At 39.3% G+C, this 15,988-nt stretch overlaps 1 protein-coding gene across 6 annotated transcripts in view; it reads right to left on the reverse strand.

Annotated features, from left to right (window-relative positions):
- Positions 1–2,834: 2,834 nt before the first annotated feature.
- Positions 2,835–15,988, reverse strand: part of LOC116716214 (sodium channel protein type 2 subunit alpha-like) — a 39,205-nt gene continuing 26,051 nt past the window's right edge. For 5 of the 6 annotated variants that reach the window (XM_032557113.1, XM_032557108.1, XM_032557109.1 and 2 more), the window contains exons 19-27: positions 15,216–15,370; positions 14,958–15,131; positions 14,605–14,727; positions 12,358–12,633; positions 11,432–11,485; positions 11,221–11,358; positions 8,091–8,195; positions 7,727–7,997; positions 2,835–7,635 (exon numbers count right to left, since the gene is read on the reverse strand). In XM_032557113.1, coding sequence (XP_032413004.1) covers positions 6,443–7,635; positions 7,727–7,997; positions 8,091–8,195; positions 11,221–11,358; positions 11,432–11,485; positions 12,358–12,633; positions 14,605–14,727; positions 14,958–15,131; positions 15,216–15,370 — 2,489 coding nt within the window. In that variant the 3' untranslated portion in view covers positions 2,835–6,442. Of the gene's footprint in view, positions 7,636–7,726; positions 7,998–8,090; positions 8,198–11,220; positions 11,359–11,431; positions 11,486–12,357; positions 12,634–14,604; positions 14,728–14,957; positions 15,132–15,215; positions 15,371–15,988 lie in introns of those variants that run through there. The other variant, XM_032557114.1, reaches the window with a different exon arrangement.

Below are 15,988 nucleotides of genomic sequence, written 5' to 3' on the forward strand. Positions count from 1 at the left end.
CAACCAGCTTGTGACTGAGAAACCAGTAACCTCCTCCCAGATGATGACATGAACTTGCTAGTTCCTCTGTCCATGTAGTAGCTGATATATTGTGAAAATCCGGTAGAAATGATGCACTAATCGAGTCATGTTTACATGGAAACAACAGGCACAAGGCTTTGTTTGTGAGACTTGCGGTCACGTGGGTCAGTTGCGGGCGGAGCTTGGTAAGGTCCATTCCCACAAGTCTGAATCGGAATCGAGCCACCATATTAGTAGTCAAGCGCATGCGCAGTGCATATCGGACGCATGGCTTTGATCAACGCCATAGAGAGTTCCAACAAGAAGAATATGTGGACAGTCTTGACTAATGTCCGAGAAAGATACATGAATAAAATGGCTGCTGTCAGAATCGACCCGTATGAGTCAGAGAAGGAAACTATGTGGAAAAGCTGCTCCTGATAACATTTAGTTTACTGCTTAGTGAACATGAGTGCATTCACCATGGAGGAGCTTTCCAGCCTGAAATTCATTTACACATACAGTGAGTGTTTCCCTGGCTTTGTATAGGACGTACAAACTCTTCACATGAATAAAAAGGTTCTGGTGACTGTATATTTACATACACATAGGCTACATATATGTCCATCTTAGCTTGCAGATAAAAGCTACATTCGCTAAGCTACATTTGCTAGTCTGGCAGTAAGAACTGCAGTAAATATCCCTGATTTTTTTCTTAGTATCACAAAGAGGTGAATACAATATTGCGTACATTCCTCATGTAAGTTTAAATTTCACTTTGAAAGAATTCAAGTTTTAAATGGGGAAAAATGTAACTAGAAAAGGATTATTTCTGCCTGAATTTGGTACATAAGTTAACGGGTTTTTTAAAATTATTATTATAGTTTTTAAACTACCAGAATTTGCACTATACCTTTATATCTTTTTCTGTTATTTAATTCTTGGATGGGTACTTCACTTGTACTTGAATTACAATTAAGCGCAATTCGCAAAGTGCTCATTTTTGGCTGGATACAAAACTTGGCAACGTCGAGATAAACTGAATAACCAATGTAGCTACTTTGCTGCATTTGATTGCACCTCCAACAAACCAAATACTGCACCATTGCGCCGGTTCCCATGAGTGCGCATGAGTGTTTAGATCGACATATTCCCAACAGTTACTGAAATAATATTTAACTGGTTGCTTTGGTGTTAATTATACCTGACAAAATGGAAGTTTGCTCTAAAAGGTATCAAGTATTGTTCATGGGATGAACAAACAACGTGATTTTCTCATTTTCATCCAGCAGATGGCGTCTCACTCCTAAAGAACCTACTTCCTGGTGGAAGTTTCCTGGTGCCCTCGTGTTTAATGACGTCATTAAACACGAGGGCAGCCAAGTCATTCTTCTTGACTTAGGTGTATTTCTTCATTGCACTGTTTCTAAGTTACATTTTCAAGAATCTTCAACTGACTGTCACACAAACACAGAGACACACCGCAGGATTCTTGTAGTGGTGTTTTTGTGTGAACGAAACATGGTGCCTGTGATTGGATGTTGTTACGCCTAGGAACCTCTAGGGTGCACTGCTGAGCTAACCACAGTCATATGGACCCTATGGGTGAGGCTTGTTTGACCAGCTTGTTTTTAAAGCACTTTATTTATTTATGGCTCATTGTATAAATCACACAATAATAAGAGCTAACAGCAGGCGGTCTGCACAATATGAGCAAATAACGTAAAGCAAATACAGCTATATGATCCTCCAACAATGGCATAGCTTACAATGGATTTCGTTAGAAACACGAAGCCACCATCTGACCGCATATAATGCACGTCCGGTAAGGTATGCTGTGAGTTTGGAAGGGGAAGAAGGGAGCGCCTGTTTGCCTTTTTGTTTGCAGGCTGCTGATCAATCACAGGCAGCAGAGCTGTGATGTTGGGTCGCTAGGCAACAGGAAGGGAGAAGAAGCAGAAGCGTTTGAAGGGAGCTTCAGGGTGGGGGGATGTCTCAGCTTTTTGTCCCCGTCTCCTTCCTGCCTGTTACACCAAGCAGGTTCTCCTTCATCTCTTGTCAGACGGAGAACATCTGTACGAGCCTTCTTGAGATGATTTATCTACCTAGAAATCTCCTCATTCTAATAAACAGAGATGAAGATCGAGGTAACATCTCCATCTTAATCTAAATCCCTGATTTGATTAAAGAATCTCACAAAAGTATGCACCCGTTTCACCCCCTGGCAGGGGTGATTGACCTACTTTCACACTCCCAGGACGTCTACACCCTCCACAATATCTTCATGCTGAAAATGCAGTCACATAATAACCCATAGTGCCTTGCAAAAGTACTCAAGCAACAAATATTCTCACCTTTTGTCAAGTTAAAATCACATGGAGGCGTTTTATTAGAAGCAAAGCAAAATTGTGACATAGAAGTCTCACCTCTCAGTTTGTTACACCTAAATTTTGTTGGCCTATCACAAAATGACAAAACGCCTCTTACCTCCTTCCGCCACCGCTCTCTCCATCAAATGAATGCGTCTGGCATGCACAATAGGTTTTCCAAAATAGGTTTTATTTTGGAATTCTAGATTTTGTGTTTTGTTGCCACATCTTTGGTTATAACAAAAAAATAAATAAATAAAAATAAAAATAGTCACTTGTCACATTTTGCAAATCGATACATAGGTGTAACATGAGATTGAATCACATGAATGACCCTGACTGACCTCTAAAGCAATCGCATTTCATCACACTCCGGGACGTCGATGAACTCAAACGTGATGTGGGAAATTAAAAAAGGAAGGAGAAAATAAATAAATAAATAAATAAATAAAACAAGGATTTACAAAAAAATATGTTCTTTATTCTTTTGGCTTGAAAATGATATCATCATGTGAGCGGAGAGTAGTCACTTCCTGCATGCAGTTCACTAAAACACTAAAAGCGCAATGAGAGATGGCTACGGATTGCTTCATGGTTCCTATCTACAGACATGGGGGCTTAACATGTGTTTTCATCAGGTGTTACAGTGCAGGAAAAGAAAAAAATCAGAAATTAAATGCGAAGACGTGAAAATGCACTCATATCTACATGAAAAATGTTATTTATAATCGGCAGAACAGAGGCGACCATCAGAGCCCAGTGGCACACAAACACACTCGCTCAAATAAGACATGGACGGTGACATTCTTGCCGAGTCTCGCGCAGATACCAACATGTACGACAGCCACACGTGGAATTACATAGCAGTGGGGATAAAAAGTGCTCTTACATCAAATGTAAGTGTGATGCATACTGTGGGCCCAAATAGCTATAATATTTACAAACCGAACCACTACATTAAAAACCACTCGCTTCTCAATTGAAACAACATGAATGGCATACAAACATTTTGTGATATTACAGCTTTTAATTGTGATATATTGTCATGTTCTAGCTTGAAAGCAGGTAGAAAGACATCCTTTTTTTCCCCTTCTTTGTATAGTTTGTTTCTTAAAGACATTTTGTTTACAGGAGCTCTGTGGGATGTAGAGAGCAGGGGGCGTGGAGGATAAACGGGAGCACAGTGAATGCAACACGACAGCGGGTGAACAAGTAGGTCGGAGTGCTGCCTTAAAAGACAGATTTTTGGGGAAATTCGCTCAACTTTGCTGCCAAGAGATAGATGAGGATATTAATACCACTCCTGCAATGGCACACAGTGGAACCTTCTGTAGGGAAAACAACTAAATACGTTCTACTTCGAAGTACTTAGAAAACTACTATTATCCATCAAGGTCTGGTCAACGTATCTGGCACGAGTTGCATCCACCTATTGCTGAGAGGTCTAGTTTCAGTATTTCTTGCCAACATATGAGATGGTGCCAAAAAAAAAGCCAAATCTCTGTCAACAAGATGTGCAAACTAAATTAGGAAGACCCATTTTTTAATGAACAGAAAATTGCATCTCAGCTGCCTCAGGTGCTGGGCCGTTTTCACGAGTTTGCCATTTTGTACCCAACCTTTTTCCAGGTACGAAACGAGCCGTGAAAGAGCGGGTGTCTCACACCAATTGTGTTTTAATACTCGGCAGCTTTGACAACCGAGTATTTAAAGAAACTTTTTATAATTTACATACATATCATTTACAGAGTCGACTGTCAGGAAATCAGGACTGTTTTGGTTTATATTCTCTTATATTTTCTAAGAGTAGGCAAAGAGTCTCCAAAACCAAAATCAACGGAAGAGTGATATAAAATCTTGATAAACTAATATACATTTGAAATAAATTAGTTGTCGTATTTGTACTTTATCATTATTATAATTTGTAATTATTCAAAAATATCTAAGCAGACAGAAAAATATATGATTACACAATGGATTAAGCATATTTGTTGAAGGGTACAAAATGGATGGCATGGTTCTGAAATAGCATAACAAGGAATTGACCACGTTCCTAGCTAACTCTAGCAACTTTAACCAAGGTCAATGCTTGAAATAAGCAAGACATTTTTACCAAGTTGATCTTTGGAAAACACAGCTCAGCTGCTATTGGTCAGTTTGCCATTAATTATTTTGCACCATTGGTCTTTAACCACAGGACATTTAATATGTAATATCAATCCGTGCCCACCAGGGGTACGTTCCGTGTCCACTTGAACAACCAAGAATCTATAGCTATTTGACTCCAGTAAATAATATCACGACCGATTTAATGTGGTCCAAACGAATCCAAAAATGTTCACACACATTTAGTCATCCATGCATGTTGTGTGATTGACATATTCTCCATTTCTCCCATTTATCTTTAAACCGCATTCACACTTTGCTTAGTCAGAAGACAAAATGATCTTTTCCATGTGTTTTTGATGAAATTTAGTTTGGATGGTAATATAAACAACAAGATATGCACTTATGCTAATGACAATAGCAACATTTGTCAGGGTACCTGCCACTCATTAAAAATATATCCACAAGTGGTCGAACCTTATATTTGACAAAATTCTTGATTGTAGCCACAATCTGAAACACGAATACTAAACAACGCCACAAAACATTTATCAGCAGTACCTTACTGCCGATAAGGTAGCTAGTACTAGGAACTAGCTTGCTATTTAGCAATCTAGTTAGCTTGCTAAATAGCAAGTTCTTAGCAGTTCTTAGAAAGTACCTTTTTACTGTTTAAAAAAGTGGATGGTGGTCTTCTTCTTTTCTCTACACAACTACAACAACAAGACCGATGATGAGAAGTGTTAAACATTCAGCACTGAACCTTTTGACAATCTCAAAGTATGAAAATATGATTCAACTGACAGTTTCCACAAAGCAGATATGCTAATGAAGGGAATCCATTATTGCGGTGAGTTTAGAATGGCTCAAAACAATCCATAGTTTAAACCATTACAAAACTAAAGGACACAAAAAGAAAAAAAAATTCTTTTGGTGTATGAATATCAACACCTACTGTTAAGGACAGACACATAGTTTGACATAAAGACTTGTTTAGGTTTTTTACATTTAGATTAAAAACAGGCACTCTGATCAGATCAACAGTCTGATTTAGGTTGGATTCTGCCAGACAGACGTCAGATGGGAACACTCCTGGACATAGCTTACCTAGAAACAGAGTCTAGCCTAGGCACAAGAGTGGTGCCAATTGTGTCATCGAAATCTTGGCAAAAAAGCAACCAAGAATATTTCCCAAGTTTCTTTAATTGTGTCTTTTTCCTCCAGATTGCATACATTCAGCTCCTCTGTTTTTAGAGGGATTTTTCTACTGAAACTGGAACATGGCATTAGACAGTGATTTTAGCAGTCACCAATGGGACACCAGTGGTTACAAGTTATTCACTCATTCCACTTCATCGGTATGTTCCAGTTTCACATACTGTGTGAACCACGAGCATTTTGGTACTGACCCTGCACTGTGCGAGTTTCAGACAGTTGTAGTTTCCAGCATTGACTTTTTCTGCCCTTGGTGATTGTACGTGAGTGAAAGCAGTGGAGACATTCTCAAAAATAAAGTAGAAAACATTCTTTTTCATTAAAAAAAAAACCCTGAACCGAAACAAAAGACAATGCAGAGAACTTGATAAGTGATACAGCAATTTTTCAATTCAAGACACTGGATTTATAGAAGTAGCAGCAGCACTAGCTACAGACAAATTAACAGTACACTCAAGTGTCAGATAGTAACAACAACCAAAAGGAAAATCACAAGCGTTTTGCAGAGAGGCTTCACTATGTTCCACTCAACCTCTGGCAGTGTCTGCTGGATAACTTGCTTCCATTTTCCTTCTCTGGGAAGAACCCACATTTTTGTATTTATTATAACAGCGCTCCCATTTTAGGCCTCCCTGGCACAGCAATCCTCATCTCCAAACAATCAAAGCACACATCTATCTACCTCCTCTAGAAGCTGTAAACAAATTTCCCCCATATAAACTGATGCATTGTTTGTTCCGTTTTGTAGAAGTCTATTTTTTTCTGTCTTTCAAGTCTTTCCCTTTGTTTTCCTTTTCCCTGTTTTCTTTTTCGTATTTGTCTTTGTCCGACTTTGTCACGCTGTTGTAGGAGGGTGGGGAGGCGGTAGACGGAGTCATGTCTGTTTTGTCTGAGGTGGAGTTCTCGTTGAACTTGCTGATGACCATTACATCCTTGTCTGGGTCACGGACGCCCTCCTTTAGCTGCTCTTTGTAGAGAGCGGAGGCCTTTTTCATGGCCTGTTGGATCATGTAGCGCCGGAAAGCTCTCTGGATAACTATGGCCGACATTTCCTCCTGCTTGCGGCGCAAGGTTGTGGTAATTGGCTCATAGGACACTTTAGAGGGGTTGGAGGCCATGAAACGCTCCTCCATCTGTCCACGCAACATGTCCATCTCCCCACCTTCGCCCAAAACTCGTTTGGTGAAAGCGAACAAGATGTCTAGGCAGTGGATGCGTTCGCCACTCACCATTGGCAGATCCATGGCTATGAGCTGGATCATGTTGGGTTTGGCAATGCGAAGCGGTGGATCGAGGGCATCCGCAAAGTCAGAGAGCTTGTTGTACTCCACAAACTGAGTGGCATCAGGATCAAAGCGCTCCCACACTTCGTAGAACATCTCAAAATCATCCTCGCTTAGTGGTTCGGCGCTCTCCTCAGTGGCCACGCTGAAGTTCTCCAGGATGACGGCGATATACATGTTGACCACAATCAGAAAGCAAATGATGATGTAGCTGACAAAGAAAAAGATGCCTACTGAAGGGTTACCACAGTTGCCTTTGTAGGAGTTCCCAGGGTGCTCTATCTTGCTGTCACAGTCTGGCTCTCTTTTGTTCAGGATGGGCGCCAACAGGCCGTCCCACCCAGCTGATGTTGTGATCTGGAACAAGCAGATCATGCTGTTCCCGAAGGTCTCAAAGTTGAACATGTCGTCGATCCCTGACTCTCTCTTGACATATGCAAAGTTGGACATTGCGAAGATAGCATAGATAAACATAACCAAGAAAAGAAGAAGGCCGATGTTGAACAAGGCAGGGAGTGACATCATCAAGGCAAAGAGGAGCGTCCGGATGCCCTTGGCACCTTTTATAAGGCGGAGGATGCGGCCTATCCGGGCGAGTCGGATCACTCGGAACAACGTTGGGGATACAAAGTACTTCTCGATAACTTCGGATAAAAACATACCTGCAAAAGGAAAAATGATCAGAATGATTCAAGCGATTTAAAAAGAAAGAAAATGTATGAAAAAATCAAATAAATCTGAATATTCTCTTACCTACAATTGAAAGAATCACTACCACAAAGTCAAATATGTTCCAGCCAACAGTGAAGTAAAAGTGTCGCAGAGAAATCATTTTGAGCGCACACTCCCCAGTGAATAGCACAATAAAAACCAGGTTGATCCAGTAAAGGATTTTGTCCATTTCCTTTGTTTGGTCATCCGTCTCCACCATCATCGTCACCATGTTAAGGCAGATGAGGATCATGATTACAATGTCGAATGCCTGCTTTGTGACACAGTCAAACACAAAGCCTTGAAATGCATTCTGAAAGAAGACGGACAAAGAAAACAAAAGCGTTAATTTTTCACATCAACATTTTCAGTCCTTTCATACTAACTGAGCAAAGTATAGCCTTACCGTTGGCCGAGGAATCGGCTTTTGTGGCTTCTTTGAACCCAACTTCTTCATGGCATTGTAGTATTTCTTTTGTTCTTCTGTCATGAAGATATCTTGACCTCCAAAGTGAATGAGAAACAAAAAAACTGGTTATAACCTCACTCTGCAATGTTTCCCATTACGAAGTAGAAAAGGGACAAACATATAAGTGTGCTAAAAGTAAATGCATTAAAAAGGTGTTGTATTTTCTAATGAATTTTCAGAAAGTCCACCATCTGGAAGATCATTCACCATGCTCAGTGATCACCCCATCTGCTAATCCTCTGTTTTGCCTTTCAAAAGTATTTGTACACTTTGAAATGTTTCACATTTTCTCTGGCTACAACCACACAGTTTGATGTGTTTTCTTTTAATTTTATGTGAGAGGCCGACACGAAGAAGGAAGGAAAAACATGGTTTTCAATTTTTCCTTCAAATAAATAACCAGAAGTGTGTGGATTGTGCCCAGTTTAGTTAAAATCATGTGCTAATCATAGTCTTCAGAAATACAAAACAGTGTCAAACAAACTATGTTACAAGTATTAACGGTTTAGCATTAGCTAAGATATGTTTAGATCCTAAGCAGGCTGATTGGTGCACATTGAGGGATTTCCAGGAGAACATGTTTACACGGCCAGTTCAGAAAATCAGCTCACCACAAGCCAACTCATGCTTTCTAATCCACAGCTATGCCTGCTTCTTGCCAAGCAACAGAGCATGTTGCTTGGCTGTATAAATAATGAAATGAAGCATGAATAATTTAGTAGTGTTGACTATATGAAGGTAATAATGATGTTTTAGGATGAGATTAACAAAGGAAGTGTAAAAGTCAAGATGAAGCTGGCTCACATATCAACAGAAAATGATGATTATAACACATTTTTGTTTTTATCCACACCGACCAAATCCAAATAGAAAATATGTTGAATTTCTAGGACTTTGGGACTCCACTTTGTATCTACTCCTGTTTTCTTGATCCAAGGGGCAGCATTATGTTTTTACCAGGCACATAGTGCCATTTTATAGCATAATGAAGTAACTATACTACCTTTGTTTCTTATGAAAAATAAAATACTATACATATAGTACATATATACATATCAAATATGATTTAAAGAAATGTAATTTTAAATTGGATGCCTGTCTCTTTAAAAACTCTTGCTCTGACTCATGAAGACATCACAATATGGCTCCTCTTTTAACAATGTTTTTATCAGTGTAGCACTGAGAATAGTTTCTATAATGAACTCAGCAGTTGCCCAATTCCCCCTGGTGTTTGCTAATTGCTGCTGTCTAGTCTGAAGGAGTTGAGTTGGGCAGTTGAGGGGGAAGGTTGCTCTCTGAAGTGGAAGCTTGGAAACTGCAGCTCTGAGGAGGAGCTGTGTCCAAAGGCAGGCGGTGTTAGGTTCACCCAAACATTTTGCACAGCTGTATGGTTGCCACGGGAGATTTAAAGATTTGTCAAACATGCATTAAAGAATAAAAGAAGCAACACTCCAGGTACTTTTTTGATGCGTGAACAACATCATAACACAATGAAAAGCCCAAAAAAGTCGATTTCACATAATACTGCCCCTTCATAACACATAAGCATGAAAGAAAAAAAGGAAATACTTTATCATTATATTCATTTGGCGTACATTTCAGCCAGCGCAGTAACTGAGCTGTCACTAATGCAGTTCACCGAGTGCATGTCTGCAGGGAAGACTGGTGTCAACCATCTGTGTGAAGTTGTGTCTGTGGGGTTGGATGCTCCACTCTGACTGATCCTGACTCTGTTAAGTCATCAGGCCAGCCTGCAGCAGACACAGAGCAAGCCCTCCACCCGTCTCTCTCCTCACCTCCCCCACCACTTGGGCGTCGCCAGTCCTTCTCGTTAGATCCTGGCTGAATGAGAAGACATAATGCCAGACTGCATTTGCTGTTGGCGCTGCATGTTTTGAGGGCACAGCTGTGTTCAAGAAAGACACAAACTAATGATCGGCTGCTGCAGGTCCTTCTCTGTGCAGCAGCCGATCATTAGTTTGTGTCTTTCTTGAACACAGCTGTGAGACTGTGAGCTAAATTTGGGGCTCGGGCTGCTCTGTGTGGAGGCTGCTGCCTGTGTTTGGCCCTGTGTGACGCAGCACCAGTACCTGCTGCTGTTCTGTTTCGAAAATGGCAACACCGCGGAGCGAAATGAAAGGCGCCCGTGTTGACGTTAATAGCAGCCAGCACTGTAAGGTAAGCAACAATTTGCTCTTCAGCTTCTTGTCAGAAATGCCAGACTTTTCAAAAATATTGCTGCCTCTGCCACTGATGTGGGGAACAAAAAGCAGTTTTACTATTTCACTGAAATGTAAGGAGTAGAGATGAAGAGATCAGGAATGATTAAACTTGTGGCATCAGATTTTAACTACACTGCAAAAACACAAAATCTTACCAAGAATTTTGTAAGATTCTTGGTAAGAATCTTACAAAATTCTTGTTGTTCAGTAACAATATCCACTCTAGATGTCTTTATCCACTCTAGATATCTAGTGCAAATATCTTAGTAAACTTAAATTAAGACAAAACTAACTTAAAGTAACTTAGCGAGCTTGTGTTGGTCTATTCTATTCTATTCTATTCTATTCTATAATAACTCCTTGATATTCATAAAAAAAAGAGTTGCAATAGTAGATTATTTTACTTATAACAATGCATTTTCCCTTGCTGTTAGTGAAATAATCTGCTTTTCCATCAATATTAAAGAATTATTGACATAACTCAAACACCTGTATTTTTCAAAAAGTCTCTTGTCTTAATTCAAGTGAACTCAGATATTTGCACTGGAAACTAGACAAAAACACTTGGTAAGATTTTGCGTTTTTGCGTTGTATTTTAACACAACAATCAAACAATGATATTTTTTTTTGTATTTTTACAAAGTAAATTTTCAAATTCCTTTAAACCTTGAACTGAAATATTAACCAATTTGAAATCTGTAGTTGTATCTATGCCAAATGAAATTAATTTGTGTTCTCATTCTCAATAAACTAATATGGAAATGTTCAGATTTACAGATAAAATTCAGTTCCGTTTCTATTTAAATCAACTTTCCCATCTATGACTGTTAGGAAATGCAACTTATCTTTTTTTTCTGCTGGTTGAAGTTGTCGATGATGACACCAATAAACAGATTTAAAGTGAAGAAGGAGCCAAAGATGATGAAGATGACAAAGTAGAGGTACATATACAGGTTCACTTCGTAGTCAGGCTGCTCCTCCAACTACAAAGGAAGAACAAATGAGAAATGATATTTAGAAATAGTGGGATGTGAGTACCATAACAAGCAGACTTACATTTCTAGAGTCCACAGCAGCATACATGATGTCCATCCAACCTTTAAATGTCGCCTAAGAGCAGAAAAAGGAGAAGTCTAGTAATTTTTGGTTTTATTGTGAGAACAAGACAAGGTAACTTTCATTGTTTTAACATTGTTACCTTCTTAGGGAGCAGTCTCACTCTATGTTTTAAAGCGATTGTGTGTACTTTCCAACAAATTTAGTACATGTAATTTAATATTATGCTTATAAGTAACACAATAAGTATATTCTTATCTGATTTAATGAGTCAAAAAGAAACAGAAAACTTTTTTGTTACATTAATTCCACCGACAGTTTTTTTCTACAAGGGAAGAGGTTTCTGAATAAAAACAAAATCTAAGACTTTTTGAACTCTAAGGAGTTTAAAGAAAGAACTCATAAACTAATTTTAGAGTTAACATAAAGGTAATATGAAAAAAGGAAGTAGGTATTCAAAGTAAAGCATCTAAGACATCTGGGTATAATCTGGTTTGAGCTTCTCTTGTTGGTACATCCAACAAGAGAGATCGAACATGTAGGCATGTAGAAATGAAAACTTTGCAGGAACTTCTCTCAAATGTGACAAAAGTGACTAAGCTTGCAGTGCACAAAAATTGATTGCTACCAAAGTCTTTAAAAGGGTTATTAGTCTGGGTTCTGAATAGTAAGACGGGTGGAACATCTGGGAGAGGAGACGTCACCAGTTTTGCTCAGCCAATCAGACGTGGAATTTAAGAAACATCCTAACCACATTGCAATACACAGAAAATAATATTTTCCTTCTACATTTCTTTAAATCCAGAGAGGAGAATGGAAGATAAGACAGACGTTAAAGACAAAAGTAAGGTCATTTATATGCAAAGGACACTTTGACATAAATTTACAGGCAACCAAAACAGCTCTTAATCATAAATCAAACTTGCCACTTGCAGCAGAGCCAGATAACCAGCTCCGACGTTGTCAAAGTTGATTTTGACGTTCTTCCAGCGGGCGCTGTTGTTAACCAAATTCAGGCACTCTGTCCTGTTGTTGACGACGCTGATGGGGAAGAGCTCGTCTGTGGTGGTGTTGATGCAGTGGTAGTACTTCCCCGCAAAGAGGTTGACGCCCATGATGCTGAAGATCAGCCAGAAGATGAGGCAAACCAAGAGCACGTTCATGATGGAGGGGATGGCGCCAAGTAGAGCGTTCACCACAACCTGAAGGCGATCAAGTACATGCCTGGATTTAGTCGTCTGTAGTGGCTCAGTTAAAACTGGTCTGATTTTAAAACTTTACTGCTTGATTTCATAGAGCCACAGAGGTTATACTTTACTTACAAACATCAAAATTATGTGAAGATTTAACAAACTATCAAAAGCTATTTGTCATCTATTTTGTATAGACACATAAAGCACTTAACCCCACACACAGATATTTACAAAGAAAATTATAGGTGACAATTTGAACGAAGAAGGTGAGCAGGTGAAAAATCTTAACATTTGATAGGTAAAAGAGCAAAACAGAAAAAACCTTAGAGAGGCGGGATGAAGTCACAACATTTTGTCTGACTGTAAATGAAAAAAAGACACACAACAAAGAAAAAAATTACAGGTTAAAGGCACAACACAAGCAACATCAGAAACCAACGGCCGAGGACAGCAATAAACAGTAATCCATTGAGACAGAGTGAGCAAAGTCATGCATACAGAAGAGTTGAGTTGAATTGCAAGGAGAGGAAATGTATAGCAGAAGTAGCAGTAGGCATGCAGTCTTACAGGCAGGCGCCCTAACCAGCCATTTAAAAACATTCTGTCTGGAAAACAAGATGCCACAACGGAGATCAAATTATGAGAATGAGAACAGAAATTATACAGTGTCATCGTCCCTTTGGCGCACAGTTTTTGTGGATGACAAACAATTGCTAAGAAACCGGATCGAAAGCTTTGCGACATGGAAACAGAATGATGTGATAGGAATGCTTTGTTTCGTGTTAAAATGGTGGGCGAACTAAAACAAAAAAACAGCAACAAGCAGTCTGGCAAACAGGTTAATGGGTTGAAAAGTTACATTTTTATAAACGTATTCAACAAATTAAAATACTGTGGAGATTATTATGATTGTGGGCAGAAGCTGTTGTGATACTAGCTTAGCTTAACACTCAAGACTTAGCCTAGCTAACAGGAAATACATATTATGTATAAAACCAAGATTTTTGACATTTTTACTGAGTTAGACAGACTGTTTGCCCTCATCTGATTTACGGGTTAAACTAAACTACAATTACAACTGTTTATTTTTTTATTTCAATTGAGTTTGTTTCAGCTAAGACACAACAAATGCTTTCTTAAGGCGGCCGTTGGTCATTTTGCCCCTTGGTCTATTTGTACTCTTTTTTTTTTTTTGGAGTGGTTTTCACAGCCACAGTGGTTTTCATACCAACCATGCATCAATTCCTTCCCACATCGAAAACTTATTTTTCAGTAATTGCCTTTTGTTGTTTTTTTCTATTTCAAATGTATGTCTTGTCATCTTAAATGCAAAATGTAAATCTGTTTTGTGTAGTTGTGACTTGATCACTGCTCTTGTGTGTTGTTCTGTTAGTAAATGTCATGTTTTAGAGTCTGTCAAGAATTATTCGGTTACTAAGTTAGTTGACAATTATTTCAATAATTGATTAATCACGATTAAAAGTCACTAGAAATTGTCAAAACCTCACTGATTATGTAATTTTAAAACCTGTCAAATCCACCCTGGGTGTCTGGAAAGGATTGTAGTTGATTTAAAAACTGCTTTTCCTACAACCTTTGAAAGAAATTGTGGCTAGTTTTATTGGTCCGTGGTTTGAGAGAACCCAAAGAGTCATTTTGAAGTAAATGGGTTTGAAATGGTTTGTTTTAGAAAATAGAAGCTGAAGAAATGTCAATAAAGGGTACAAATTGGAGAAAGGGCAAATTGACCCACAGTCTCTAAAGGTTGAGTTTTATATCTGATAAAAGACATTTTAGTGGAAATTTATGAGTCAGTCTGACTCAATACCGTCACCACTCATTTAGTACAAAGTAAATGACAGTGGACTGTATATTAGAAAAGAAGAGACATAAATAGAAGAGAAACATATTTTCAGTTTGCCCACTGACAATCGTTACAGAAATACGGTTCTGTGCCGCTGTAGTCCCTCCTGTTCTTACCCTCATGCCCTCAAACCGAGACAGGGCCCTCAGGGGCCGGAGGGCTCGCAGTGTCCTCAGAGTTTTGATGGCGCTGAGCTCAGAGTAGCCCAGAGCATTTGCTACGAGGCTCACCAAGGACACCTGGGAGACGATAATGTCACAGACAAGCAGGGTGAGGGATCAAAGGGAGCCGTTCGCACACCACACCGGCGTAGAGATTTCAAGAAGATGCGTTAGAGTTAAGAGAGTAAGTACAGATTTTTTTCCTAAGCATTTTTCTGAAATTAAGGAATAATAAGATCCTGTTGAACATCAGGTTTTAACACAACACCAGATTTTAGATTCATCCACATTAAGTCTAATATACTTACATCTACAATGAGGAAGTCAAGCCAGCACCATGCGTTGGTGAAGTACTTAACGAAGCCGTATGCCACCCACTTCAGCAGCATTTCCAGGATGAAGATGTAAGTGAAGACCTTGTCTGCGTACTCCAGCACTGTTTTGATGGTCCGCCGCTGCTCAATGTAAACATCTTCAAAAGCCTGAAAGATTAAAACTCTGGGATGTAAGCTTTGATCTAAAACACATGCCAAATAACTGCCCAGAATAGAGAGTTCAACACTCACCAGCGCTCCACTGCTGAGAAGGATCATAAAGATGATGAAGGACTCAAACCAGTTGTGCTCCACAATGATAAAGCAGGTTTTCCTGAGCGTCCACCAGCTCTTGAACCAGCCAACTTCCTCGCTGACCTGGCAGCACTGGAATCTGCTCACACAGCCTGCAGACAAGTAGGAGAAATTAGATGACAGGCATTTGAAAAGGTGCAAGTTGACCTAGCTGACTAAAGCCATCTAAAAATCCCCTCATTTCATGTTATATTTCCCTCACTCAGCAGCAATCTGCTAAAGACAGTTGTATAAATCTTGAGCGACAGTGAAAAGCTACCTGCTATCCAAACATTCCTCCAGCCATGTGAAGAGGCTTCTGCTGGGATTTACGTGGGTGTGTGTGTGTGTGTAAGGTGAGTGATCTTTTACGTAGATTGCTGTATGAAGAAAACAACTGTGAAATCACAGCCTTTGGGATTCACCATGCTGCTTGTGGTTATGATACAACCACAGAGATAAATTGGGGGTAAACACTTTTTCGCACCACTGTATTCCATGAGAAATCTTCACATGGGAGTGAGTGTTAACAGAGCTCTGTGACCTGTGAACTTCTGTCCCCAAATGAATCCAAATCATCATATGAAAATAGTTTTATGTGCTTATTCTTTGTCCGATATCAAAACCTACTTGATTAAGTGAAACATTCAAGTGCGGCCAATCAGCAAAAAATAAAAACAGAAGAGATCTGGGAAGCAGCAAGTGATATTTGTAACACAAAGCGAATTCAC

This window comes from Xiphophorus hellerii, chromosome 24 (genome assembly GCF_003331165.1).
Source record: "Xiphophorus hellerii strain 12219 chromosome 24, Xiphophorus_hellerii-4.1, whole genome shotgun sequence".
NCBI classification, from domain to species: domain Eukaryota; kingdom Metazoa; phylum Chordata; class Actinopteri; order Cyprinodontiformes; family Poeciliidae; genus Xiphophorus; species Xiphophorus hellerii.